This window comes from Triturus cristatus, chromosome 5_2 (assembly GCF_964204655.1).
Source record: "Triturus cristatus chromosome 5_2, aTriCri1.1, whole genome shotgun sequence".
Taxonomy (NCBI): domain Eukaryota; kingdom Metazoa; phylum Chordata; class Amphibia; order Caudata; family Salamandridae; genus Triturus; species Triturus cristatus.
Genome location: NC_140588.1, coordinates 139,350,707 through 139,364,448, shown reverse-complemented (window position 1 = coordinate 139,364,448; position 13,742 = coordinate 139,350,707). Strand labels below are relative to the sequence as shown.

The 13,742-nt window shown below is 46.7% G+C and overlaps 1 protein-coding gene across 1 annotated transcript in view; it reads left to right on the top strand.

The window, feature by feature from the left end:
• EXOC3 (exocyst complex component 3) overlaps positions 1 to 13,742 on the top strand; it is a 239,946-nt gene that overhangs the window by 136,694 nt on the left and 89,510 nt on the right. Inside the window, exon 9 of the mRNA XM_085606914.1 lies at positions 6,061 to 6,211. Within this exon, the coding sequence (XP_085463040.1) occupies positions 6,061 to 6,211 (151 nt within the window). The remainder of the gene's footprint in view (positions 1 to 6,060; positions 6,212 to 13,742) is intronic.

The window sequence follows — 13,742 nt, the reverse complement described above, 5'->3', positions numbered from 1 at the left end:
TCTTCTTGTTTTTTTGAGTCGTTCAACTCCTGGTGCAAGGGATGTCACATAGGCAGACTGGCTTCAAACCTTGTAACTCCTGTTACAAGTTGATGTCAGTCACTGACCCACATCCCGTGTGCCTCTGGTGCCTGGAGCGCGACCCCGACCTGAAGTCGTGCTCGACTGTTGGGCCATGAACCCGAAGTCTTTGCAGGAGTGGTCCCGAAACCTTTGAGGCCCGGCAGTCAACTTCGCGCCGCTCGAGGTCCCGGTCGAGAGGGAGGTCGTGGGACCGGTAGCAGAGTCATCACCATCACTCTAATTCGAAGTCTTCGTCTTTGGGTAAGTCAAAGCACAAGAAGAAGGCGAAGAAGCACCATCGCTCTTCGCCTTCTCCCCGTCCGTCGGCGGAGCCTGTTGGGTTGGCTCAGTTTCCCTCCCTTCCCGGTACCCAGGGCGACCCCAGCCCAACGTCGTAGCTTTTACTAAGCCCTCCACTCTGTCTTTGGGCAGCCAGACTCCGCCGGTGCGCCTTCAGGCCCTGCGGACTCGGCTGGGGGTTCTTGGCTTTCGATACTGGCGGCTTTGGCACCGCAAGGCCCCCAGGGATCGAAGCCTAGATCCGGATCCGCGCCGGTCGACCTTACGCCTCCTCCTCCGGCTTCGAATCCATTGGCGACACCTCCACCCCCTCCGACGCCGGTGGTGTCCCCATCTGGCGTCGACCCCAGCCTCCCCCTCGACATGGACACAGAGCCGGACCTACGCCAGTACCGGTGCCGTCTGGTACTTTTGTACCCCTGTTCTATCCTGGCATTCCTTACCGCCCCAGTGGCAGCCAGAGGAGGGTGAGGAGGACTAGGAGGGGTCTGTGGACCCTCTAGCAGATCAGTTGGAAGAACCGGATTAGAGAGAGGAACTGTGTGAGGCCAGTGGTCTGGACACTTCCCCAGACCTTGGTATGCTTTCTCCCCCTACCGTGGCTATGGAGGAGGGAGCCTCCTACGCTGTGGTGTTGCGTCGGGCGGTTGAGGCCTCGGGCCTTGAGCTACCTACGGTGGCAGTCAGGACTAACCTGACTGAGGTGCTTCAGCCGGCAACAGTGCCTTTGGAGCCCCTGCTGCTGTTCAGTGAGGCCCTCACAGACATCCTTCTGGGCACCCGGTCCAAGCCCAGCACGTGGGCTCCTGTGGATAGGAGGATTGCCCGACGCACACCACCCAGCCCCGGGCGACCTCACTTTTCTCTCCCAACACCCTACCCCTGAGAGCTTGGTGTTCCAAGCCTCAACATCCAAGGGCTCGTTCCCTACTGCTCCCCCAAATAGGGAATCCAAGAAGCTGGATCATTTTTGGGAAGAAGATATTTTCTTCCGCCAGCTTAGGACTGCGGTCGGTGAACACTGCATGTCTCTTGGGCCGTTACACCCACTCTGTATGGGACACGGTTGCGCAGGTGCTGCCACAGTGCCCGGAGGAGGTCAGGGCCGTACTCTCCCATGCAGTCGCTGAACGGAGGGGTGCAGCAAAGTTCGCCATTCGCTGTGGACTGGACACCGCCGACTTGCTAGGCAGGACGATTTCAACGTCGGTAGCCCTGAGACGCTGCGCCTGGCCCACTAGCTTCTCGTGCGATGTCCTATCGACCCTTTTGGAAATGCCCTTTGATGGCCGTCGCTTGTTTTGCGACAAGGCGGACAATACGCTTGAGCGCTTCAAGGGTTCTAGGGCTACGGCCAGATCCTTGGTCCTCGCTACCACCTTTCACCCCATGCAGTCTGCTTTTTGCCCCTTTCGTGGCTACGGAAGGGGTGCCCCCACCACGTTCTCCCCAGAGCCACAGGCCCACGCAATCTGTTCAGCTTCTGCAGGGCCAGGGACTTGGGACCCACCACCGTAGGTCTGGGGGCCAGCAGGCAGGGCAGTCCACCAGTGCCCACTCTGCAGCAGCCTCCAAACCTTCCTAGTCCGACGTCTCAGGGCCACCAGTTGCCAGTGGGTGGCAGGGTCCGCCATCCCCTCCCCCACTGGCACAACATCACGTTGGACAGGTGGGTTTTACAGATAGTCCGAAGGGGCTACTCCCTCCCATTCGAGACTGCCCCTTCCTCCATGCCACCTACACTCCATCGCATGTCGGAGGATCACTTCTCCGTCAAGAAGTTGTGGCTCTCTTGGCCAAGAGCGACATCAAGCAAGTCCCTGTGCCACAAGTAGGTCATGGCTGCTACTCCCACTACTTCCAGGTGCACAAGAAGGACAAAGGCCTACGTCCTATCTTAGACCTCAGGGACATCAACCGCTAACTCAGGAAGGAGCAGTTCAAAATGTTGACATTCCAGGGTCGAGGGCAGACAAGACCTGAACCAGACTGGATGGTGGCGTTGGACTTGCAGGACACATATTTAACACATCACCGTCCTGCCAGCCCACAGGCGTTGTCTACAGTTCACGGTAGGCCACACGCGTTTTGTTTATCGCGCTCTCCTTTGGCCTTACCAGCGCCTCTTGGGTGTTCACGAAAGTGATGGCAGTGGTCACAACTCATCTGTGCAGATCATGGGTTTCAGTCTCCCCCCTATCCTAATGACTGGTTGTTGAAGGCGAGCGCGCCCCAGGCTTTTGTCACCCAAATCCAGACAACGGCGGACCTCTTCCATTCGCTGGGGTTCACAGTTAACGTGGCGAAGTCGCACCTGAACTCTTCTCAGAAGCTCCTTTTCATCTGAGCGGTTCTGGACACAGCGCAGTTTCGGGCCTATCCTCTCGAACAGCGAGTCTGGGATATTCGGGCTATGATACCTATGTTCCAGCCTCTTTCCCGGATTTCGGTGAGAATGACCCTGAGGCTGCTGGGCCTTAAGGCCTCCTGCATCCTGTTGGTGGATCATGCCAGGTGGCATATGCTGGCTCTGCAGTGGGACCTGAAGTTCCAGTGGGCGCAGCATCAAGGGAATCTGTCCGATGTCGTCCAGATCTCGGCGGGGACTGCACACCAGTTGCAGTGGTGGCTCACGAACCAGTATTGGGTCAACGGCAGATCCCTATCCCTCCCCAACCAGATTTTACAGTGGTGACAGATGCGTCACTCATGTGATGGGGCGGCCACATGGGAGAGGCGGAGATCAGAGGCCTCTGGTCTCCAGTGGAGTCCGGGCTCCACATCAACCTTCTGGAGCTTCGGGTGATTCGTCTAGCGCTGAAGGCATTCCTTCCTTCTGTCCAAGGAAGAGTAGTGCAGGTGTTCACAGACAACACTTCCGCCATGTGGTATTGCAACAAACGGTGTGGAGTGGGGTCATGGACCCTCTGTCAGGAGGCCCTTCATCTCAGAAGTGGCTGGAACATCAAGGCATGTCCTTGGTGGTTCAATACCTGGCAGGTTCCCTGAACGCCAGGGCGAACAAACTCAGCCGTCGGTGCCTGATGAATCACGAATGGCGTCTTCCCTCAGAGGTGGTGCAAGTTCTCTTTCAGCAGTGGGGAGAGCCTTGCTTAGATCTATTGGCCACTGAAGAGAATGCGCAATGTCGGCAGTTCTGCATTTTGACTGGGCACGAAGAGTCTACTATCCCGAGCTCTTGAGCATGGCCATCGATCCTCTGAACAGACTGCCCTTTCGGGAGGATGTTCTGTCGCAGCAGCGGGGAACGGTACTCCACTCGAACATGTCCAGCCTTCATCTCCTTGCGTGGAGATTGAGCGGTGACAGTTGACAGCTTTTAACCTTCCTCTCGAAGTCTGTAACGTTACCTTGACAGCCAGGCGTCCCTCCACCATAATGGAATACTCCTGTAGATGGAACAAATTTGTGGCATGGTGCACAGCAAAGGCTGTGGATCCCCTTTCTGCCCCTCTTTCAGAGGTTCATCTCTTCATTATTTCTTTGGCCCAGCTGGGCTCTGCTCTGGGCACTCTTAAAGGCTATCTTTTGGCCATTTCGGCCTTTCTTCGCCTTCCTGATCAGCCTTCTCTTTTCAAGTCACCTATTGTAAATTGTTTTCCTAAGGGCATTACTCAGCTTTTTCTTCCTATTCCTTTTGTAATGCCCCAGTGGGGCTTGAACCTTATTCTGATTTACCTTATGTGCGCTCCCTTTGTGCTGCTACATAATCGTCCTCTCAGACTCTTGACCTTAAATACTGCATTTCTGGTTGCCATCACCTCTTCTCGCAGGGTGAGTGAGCTTCAGGCTCTTTCTTCTAAACCTCCTTTCCTTGTTGTTCATCCGGACAAGATTGTCCTTCAAACCTGACCTTCTTTTTTCCCAAAGTGGTTACCTCTTTCTACATAGGACAGACCATCACTTTGCTCGCCTTCTTCCCACACCGCATCCTTCTAAAGAGGAGGAGAAGCTCAAAAGTCTGGATCCAAAACAATTCCAGGTGGATGATCAGCTCTTTGTTGGCTATGTGGGTGCCAGGAAAGGTTGGGGCATGCAAAAACGAACCATCTCTCAATGGGTCGTTCTTTACATTAAAATTTGCTATTCCTTGGCGTAAAAGGAACCTCCAGTAGGGTTGCTCCCCCATTCCACAAGGGCGACGGCAGCCACTACTGCTTTGAGACGTGGAGTCCCCCTTCATGACATCGGCCAGGCAGCCACGTGGGCTTCCTTGCACACATTCACTAAGCATTACTGCCTGGACGGCCAAGTCCCGAGAGACGGCTTCTTTGGCCGTTCAGCTCTCCAGGACTTTCTAGTGTGTACTTCGTTCGCAGACCCAGCTCCGGAGTTGGTATTGCTGGCGTATCTATTCTAAGGTAAGGAATCATAACTAATAGTCTCTTTCAGTAATGATATATTTGTAAGAGACATATATTAGTTATGGATTCGTTACCACCCCACCCATCCTCCCCGTTCTGCGAACTGACTTCTAGAGTAAGGGGCTCCCTTTCAGGGCCCTAGTTTTATGCACCAGTGGTCAGTGTCTTGCATGGCTCTGCGCTTCTGGCAAGGAATGTTGTGTAAAGAACTGACGTCAGCGCGCAGGGGGGCGTCTTAAGTAGATACCGGGACGTCATTCCGGCGATCACGGCGCCAACGACGAATGCGGAGTCAACCAACGCCACCTACTGATGCGTATGGACACTGCTGAAGAAAAATTCTCCGGATCCAGTCTGATGCCTGGGGGTAATTCTAAGGTAAGGAATCCATAACTAATATATGTCTCCTACAGATATATAATTACCAAAGGTAAGTAACTTGTTCGTTGTGAATGTATAAAGGTATTTACAAATATTTTAAGGTTGTCTTGCATTAAACCGGTTTTCTCCTTTTTTCTGCTCTGGCATAGCCATTTTTTGCATGAGTGTAGCACACTGAATTGTGCACATATGATTGGTGTTCTTTCATTTAATGAAAATAACCCTAACGGTGATGGCAATCATCTGTGTCACTATTATTAATGTAAACTTGTTGTTCATATTATTTAAATGTGAAGATGCTTCTTATAAGTGTCTTTCAAAATATGGGTGTGGTAATTGCATAATGCATTTTATGGATTTTCTGCCATTTTCACAATTCATTTTGAGTTTAGAACTCTAAAAATATTATAAGATCTGCAGTGAAGTATTAAAACTCCTGTGGATGTCTAATGTTTGCAGGCACATTTAATGCATTTTGTTTGTAAATATGGACAAAGGATCCGGGAACCTCCTTTAGAGAGGGATGCCAATCTATTCTTCTTCGAAAAAATCTCCTTAATGATAATTGCCACTAGAGGATTCTCTGTCAGATGAATTACAATGATGGCAAGTCTCAATCCTCTGGCAGAGAAGCATCTTTGCTGGCAGAATATAGTATGCAGAAAGCAAAGCCATTTCACTGACCCACAGGAATGGTAACCAGAAAAATATCACAAAGGTCTTGGAATGTATTCTACATTGATTTATTGTGTCCTGAACTGCAGGTTCAGCTTGGTACGCTTCATAATTTATAAATAAGTATCATCTGTGTTAAGTGTTATATTACACTCTTGTCTTGTAGGATGCATGTTGAAGTTAGTAGTCGTAGCATGGAGAATCCTGTTTTATGTTTTGAATTTTATATAATCTGATTTTGTTTTTTTTACTGCAGGGAGTCTATTGTTAGTTTAAAAAGAAAGTATCTGAAAAATGAGGCGGAAGAGGGAATTCAGGGTAACCAGTCTTCTATGGATGCTACATTGGATGCCATTGCCAAAGACGGTTGCTCTAGTCTACTCGAGGAAGTGTTCATGGATCTCGAGGTTAGAAGCACTGACGCCTTTCTTTTGTTATTTCCTGAATCTGGCAGACTTTTCTGTGTAAATACACTTCTACCTTAGAATCAGCTGTTTGCAGAATCATTTGCTCTGGTTTTGGAGAGTTTCACCAGGTTCCTACCTAAAATTTGTTTATATCAGAATTATCACCTTACGTAAGTTTCACATCGAAGTGTTACCTACTGTAATAAACCAAGAATGAATTACCTACTTTAAACATGGTCTCAGTTTATACCGTTTCAGAAAATGGCATACTTAAACTGTATTTATAGGCAAAAAATCCTCAAGCTGATCGTGTTTTAGGAAGGGGTTTAAAGGAGGAGTGCAGTCTGACATCTGAACTAAACTGAATCTGGCTCAATAAACTTATAGAAAGAACTCTTCAAGTAGTGTTCTGTGAATACATTAGAGAAACACTATTTGGAGGTGACACACCACACATACGGTTGGACGTCTTTATTTCTTCTGCACCCGTTGTACTTTTAAGTCTTCTCTACAGCTCTGTAGTGGCTGCAGGATGACTGGCTGCCTTCTTTATAAACCTTCACCCAACACTAGATGGCAGGAGTATACAGAGCATGTGAATCTACAGCACTACTTGCCACGAACAGATGCTCACAGAGTAAGTAACATCCTTATGTAATGTTTCTAGGGGTAAGAGTAGGGATAGTTCTTCCTGAGATTAGCTGGACAAGCCTTGCTCATTAAAACAGAGCTATGAACTGGGCCACCTTCAACAAGGTGGCTGTCGTAGCAGAACATTGCCATAATGATGAGATGGCTGCGTTCCACAGCGCTCTTGTGTGCTGCCACAAATGGCAGCTGCAACAAGACCAACTGGATTATTTTTTCCGTGTGTGGGTCCATCCAACACAAGATCTATTCATCACTTGCCAAGAAATACCAGTACTATGTCAGTAACCATTCCAGGTGGAATGCCTTTTTATTAACATAGTCAAACGTCTTTGCATTTGCCTTTCCTGCTTTCACTGATCCCCAGAGTGCTGCTGAGGGAGGCAAAAACTGATTACTGTTCCCTGATACTCATTGCCCTGGTGTGGCCCACCAGTACTGGCACAGCGACCTCTTGAGGATGTCTGTGCATTCAGGAACCAGCTGAAGGTCCTCTCTAGACACAGTGGAGAGATCTTTCATCATGTTCTTCAGTCACTGAGCCTGACAGCCTTGTACCAGACCATATAAAGTGTGGCCATTTGGACATCCAAGCACACTGCAGAAACATTCTGATGCAAGCACGCACATCCACAACAGCAAAGACCTACAGTGCCAAATGGCAGTGCTCTTGCAAATCTCCATACAGCTGCCTGAAGTGCTTTCCTAATTTCTGGAACTGGCCAAACGTGGCCTGAATTACTTTTTCAGGGAGAAACCCTCTTGCAGCAGTTTCAAGGTTCAGGCAGACATCTTTGTTTTTACAAAGGATCATAAATCAGTTCATGAAAGTGCTTTTTAGGCCTTCCGAGCTGTACCCCGCCCTCCAGTGCCATGGGATCTGAGTATTGTACTGAGTCAACTCATGCTGCCTCCCTTGTAAACGATACACAAGACGGACCTGAGATTAATTTCATGGAAACCCCTGTTATTGCTTGCCCAGCAGGGAAGCTATGGCAGCTACAGGCATTTACTAAAAAAAGAGCCCTTACTACAATTTACCTAACACAAAGTAATTTTACAGACTAAGCCAAAGTTCATTCTTCTTTTTTTCCTTAATCCGCCAAAATCTGAATAGAGATTTTTGCAGTTGCTGGATACTGTAGGAAATTCGGTATTTGATTGAGTGGGTGAAGACCCTTCTAGAGGAACAACCAGAATCCCCGTCAGGGTGATCAACCAAAATTCACTAAATTAACCTGTGCTTACCCTCTGGTAGCTTGGCACAAAAGCAGTCATACTTAATTTAAAAGGCAATGTGTAGAGTATTTATGCAGTACTCAAACAGTAATAAAGTGAAAACACAACACAAGAAATATTCCACACCAATTTAGAAAAATAGAATACATTTTAGTAAATAGCATATCATCAGAACAGCAAATTCCACTCCGTATAACTGGAGATATGCAGTCCCGAAGTTCTAGATAAGTATAGCGCCTAAAAACACAGAGTGCTATTCGCGGTCATCTGGTCGTGCTCGACTGGGGGAAAGTCACAGGTTCAGGCTGACCATGCTGGGGCGCGGGCCTGATAAAGAGACCAGGTTAGACCGCTGACAGAGTTATCTTCTCGAAGGCCGGCTTGTAGAGTCTAGTTCGCAGTGGAGGAGGCAGCACGGAGCAAGGAGAGTGTGGTGGACAGTCATAAATCTAGCAGGAAGATCCGTTTGTGCGTCGCGGAGGTGCATTGGTGGAGCTTCTTATTGGCAGTCACCACGGGCTGTCAGTGCTGTAGTGCGAAGTGGCGAACTAGTGTTGCCAGTTGTTGCAGGCGGTCCCTGTAGAGCGAAGTGTCTGGCTCACTGGAGTTTCACATTGGCAGTCATTGCAGGTGGCAGAGTCTTGGTTCAAACAGGCCCATTTGCTGTCGCGAAGTGCCCAAAACTGTAAGATTTATCCCTTTCTTTGCAGAGGAGTGCACACTAATGCCAGCCACGTTTACAGGACCTGGGGAGGTACCTCTTGGGGATCAGAGACTCACACTAGTAGAGGCCAGCAGGGCTCAGGCAGGTCCAGTTGCAGTTAAAGTTGCAGCACGTCAGCTGGGCAGTTGAAGGGAGGCCTCTGGACCTTGATATGTCCCTACAGATCAGAGATGGAGGCCAGTCAGCTAGCCCTTGAAGTCACTCTGACGGTCCTATGTTCAAGGAGCAGATCCATGCTTCCTTTCTCAGGCAGCAGGGCAGTCCATCCAGCAGCAGGGCAGTCCTTGTTCTCAGGTCCAGAAGTGATCTGATGAGTGGTTCAAAGGTCCCATAGTTATACCTAATGCCAGTTTTTGAAGTGGGGTACCCCTTACACTACCCTCACTTCTGGTTCTGGGAAGTCCCCCCCTCCTCCCACGTCTCTGAGTAGTATAGAGTGAAAAATACTTTTGTCAAACGTGTATGTGTGTGTGTGTACGTGCTAGCAGCAGCCATTTGAAATGTTCATGGGACAGGGTAGAGCTCTGCCCCAACCATCCATGCAGGATGGCCCATCCCGCCATCCAACACCTAATTCCTCTTTGTCTCACTGTCTATGAGGTGTAAACAAAGGCCAAATAGTCACTGTCATGTGGCCAAGGACACAAGCAGCAGGCACCAGATGGCCAAGACAAGAAAATGGCAACTTTCTAAAAGTAGGGGGAAAAAAGACAGCTTTCGTTGCGCTCTAATTTTTAACAATCAACAAGTAAACCAACTATAAACTTTTAGTGTGCATCCTCGCGGTACTACCCCCTGCCAATGCTAAATCAATGGATCTACTAGGACAGAAAGTCTTAGACAGAGTGTGCACTACTCTAGCACTTAATAAAGCGTCACTTCAAATTTAACCACTATTTTAGTAATGAATGATACAATAGCGCATTGTCAAACAACATTTACATGACACGTGTAGAAAAATTGATCCGACAATTGTTCGAAGTATCGTCCGTTCATTCCTTCATGAATCTTCGTTTATTTGTTTGAATTTTCTTTCTCTTTAACAAATGGGCGTAAGTCACTCTATCCCAATGCATTTCGGGTGCTGAGTACACCCTTCCTCAGGGAAATCTATGAACAAACAATAACTCAAATCAATAAGTATCACAGTACAATCTCATTAAGACATATAAACTAGCAAACAGCCTGTATGCACATGAGGTTTAAGTTAGACAACTAGAAAGTATTGAAAAACTAGAAGGTGTTAAAAAAACTAGAGGATGTGAAGCGTGTCCAAGACACGTTGAACAAATGACAGGTCATTTAAAAAGACTGGTGAATTAGAAATGGATACTGGGTATGCTTAATAAAAGATACTCCGCATGCTTATGACCATGTGACCCTCAACGTGCTGTCCCCGACGCAAAACAGTAATTCACTCTACAAGCATATTCGAACTGAATAACGGTGCAAACTGATGTGATTGTATCACATCAGTTTGCACCAGTATTCAAGTTTATATGTGTTAATGAGATTGTACTGTGATACTTATTGATATCACTTATTGTTTGTTCATAGATTCCCCTGAGGAAGGGTGTACTCAGCACCCGAAATGCATTCTAGACTTCCCCGGAAGTGCCGACATCACTCACTCACTACCTCAATCCTACTTGTAAATTCAAGCTGCTTCTCCACGCCTGCAAAGCTCTCCACAACACACGACCATTGTACCACAACCACCAACTTCAACTCTACCAATCCTCCAGACAGCTACACTACACCTCGCTGTCTCTCAGGTGAATCCCTGGTGTTCGCAGAAGCGAGCCAAGAGGGCGCTCTTTCTCCTTTATCACCACAAAAAAATTAGAACATATTCCCTCTACACAGCAGAATTGCCACTCCACTCCTCAACTTACGCAAGAAGTTTTTCTTTTTTTTTTTATAAATATTTTTTCATTGAAACTGACCGGTGTCATACAACATTTAAGTACAATACAAAAAACAAAAAAAGAAAAATAAAGTTACAAAAACCAGAACATCTCAAAAAGAATAAACCAAGATCCTTCTAAAATAACGGAAACAGTTAAGCAAATAACCTTAATACAAAGAGAGTCAAAAGAAATTTCCCCAAATTTTTTCGAATTTTCTCCCCCCTCCAATCCTCGCCATATAGTTGCGCTCACTGATCTTGACTCTGCGCATTTTACGTAGCCATTCATAAAAAGAAGGTATCTGGGTTGATCGCCAGTTCTGAAGTAACAATGATCTAGCCACAACCATACAAATGAATAGAAGTTTGGCAAGTGCGACAGAGAGATTAAGATTCTGATCAAAACCATGAAGCATCAAAATAAATTTAGGCTGATTGATTTTAAGCTGATGAGAATATATATTTTGATAATGACGATGCATTATCGCACCTATTTTATCTGGATCGGTGGTAGATTGAAGCGAAACCGGGCATTTTAACTCCCTAATCAAATTAGATGCGGCTTGTTCTTTGGCCTGCCAGGCCAAGAATCTCCCAGTAAAATTACTTTCTTCATATATTTTTTGATATTGAGTACGAAAAAAAACCTCGCCCTGCTCATATAAAAAAGTAGTGTATTTTTGTTTAGCTTCATTTAATTGTTCTATAACCGATCGTGAGGGATTTTGTTGCCTTAGAACACTCAGTGTATGTATACGAGATTCCAGTAGTTTGATTTGAGCCCTGGATACAATTGAAATGGCCGCATCTTTCCCTATTATGATTCCGCGAATAAAGGCCTTTAGGGCGTCCCAGATAATGCTTATGGGGGCGGTGCCCATATTAAGAGTTATAAATTCTTTAATCATATTTTTTAAATCAGAGACCCATTTATCGTCATTAAGATGAGCTCGATTAAGAACCCATCTTTTGGGGGATCTTCTAAGATCCCCAAAAGTGAACTTTCTAATAAGCAGGGCATGGTCTGAGAATACGTTAAACAGCGTATTGCAAAAGCCGAGCTTAAGATTGCGAGAAGCTATGAAAAAATCGATGCGGGATGAGGATTTAAATCTACCCGACCAGCAGGTATAATCTCTTTTAGAGGGGTTGTCAGCCCGCCAGTGATCAGCGAGATCGAATAATTTGATATAATGTGAAATGGTTTGAAAGACTTTCGGTTTAAGTTGTTTGGATGATTGAGATGATGTGTCCAAATGCGGGTCCATTAACACATTAAAATCCCCACCAATGACAATATCACCTGGGACCATCAAAAGAGATTGGAACAAGTCTTCATACAAACTGGCATCGTCTATTAGAGGTCCATAGCAACATACAAAGATAAAAGGTTTCTGCCTGGTTTTAACTCTACATGAGACCCAGCACCAACGTCCTAAGCCTCCCTGTTGTGATTGAATGATATCAGCACATAAGTTCTTATTCAAAAATATAGCCACCCCTCGCTGAGATACATCGCAAGATGCGAAACACCGAAAGGAAGCCCAGGATTTGAACATTGAAAACCCATCGAGCTTGGAAGAGGGAATATGAGTCTCCTGTAACAAAATAACGGAGGGATTCTCAGCCTTTAAGCAAACTTCCAAAGCGCACTTTTTCTTAATATTGTTCAAGCCATTAACATTAAGAGAAAGGAACTTCAAACTATCCTTGTTAGACATTGAAATCGGAATTGAATTGACTACGAAGAATTATCACCGTACCGCTTTTGCCCCCTGGATACAATAAATACATATTGACAAAAAATACAGAAAGATAAACAGACACCATCAGTTTCCTTTTTGTTTCGAAGCACCCACCACCACCCGCAACCCCAGCTACCCCACCCCCCCCCGGAGCCCTCCCATACACAAACAACCCCAACCCCATCACCTCCGTGACCCCCCTCCACCCCCACCACTGGCCAAGATTTCCCCAGCCCACGCGAACCAATGGTTCCAACCCCCTGCCATTCGGGTGACATCTGCACCCCCTGGACCCCCTGGATTCCACACTCCATCCTGTGCAACTGATCCTCCCCTCCCCCTACTCAAAACCCAACAGGAAGAAAACAGGACAGTTTCCCCATCTAAGCACATCCGTCACAGCTATCAATCTATATTTAAAAAAAAAAAAAGCCAAGAGGGCGCTCTTTCTCCTTTATCACCACAAAAAAATTAGAACATATTCCCTCTACACAGCAGAATTGCCACTCCACTCCTCAACTTACGCAAGAAGTTGAACACCTGGATATTTAACTTGGAGCACTGTCTTGCCTCCACTCCTGCTCCAGTGCCTGGAGACCCTCACGGGTGATAGGCAATCCCATACAAATCTACATAACATTACAAATTCTGGTCATAGCGGACCATTAGAGGTTTTTGATATCAGAATTATTTGCTGTTGGTGGGTTCTTCCGCTTTATTTGTGCATTCTGCACTTTTGAATTGCACGTTTTGTATGCACTTCATAACACTTAGTGGAATGCCATTTTACAGCTCTATGACTGATTGTTATTGTACTTTAATGATTTTATTTTAAATCAAATAATGTTTTTTTTTCTCACTAAACTGAAATCCCTGTCCAATGTATAATATAATCGCCCCTATGAGCGACTGTGCCAAGGAACTCTAATTAGAGACAAGAATGACAGTTGGCAAGGATGGCAAATGGAGAGAACATAACCTAAATAGAGTAGCACATTATCCTGAAGATGAGTATCTTGTTTGGAGTAGACTTGAAGAAAAGCAACTTGTGTGGTCTGTGGGAGAGATGCATTAAACAAACTTAATTTGGGTTTTTGGTCCTTAAGAGTAAGGTAGTTCTTGAGATCCATTCAAACCCAGACTCCAGATATGATCCCCAGAAGCAAAGGGAAGCAAAGACATCGGATTTTGGAAGGAAAATGTATAATTGTGATAACAAAGTGTTTTCTGGGCATCTCATTGTGATGGTCCCAAACCTATTCCTCA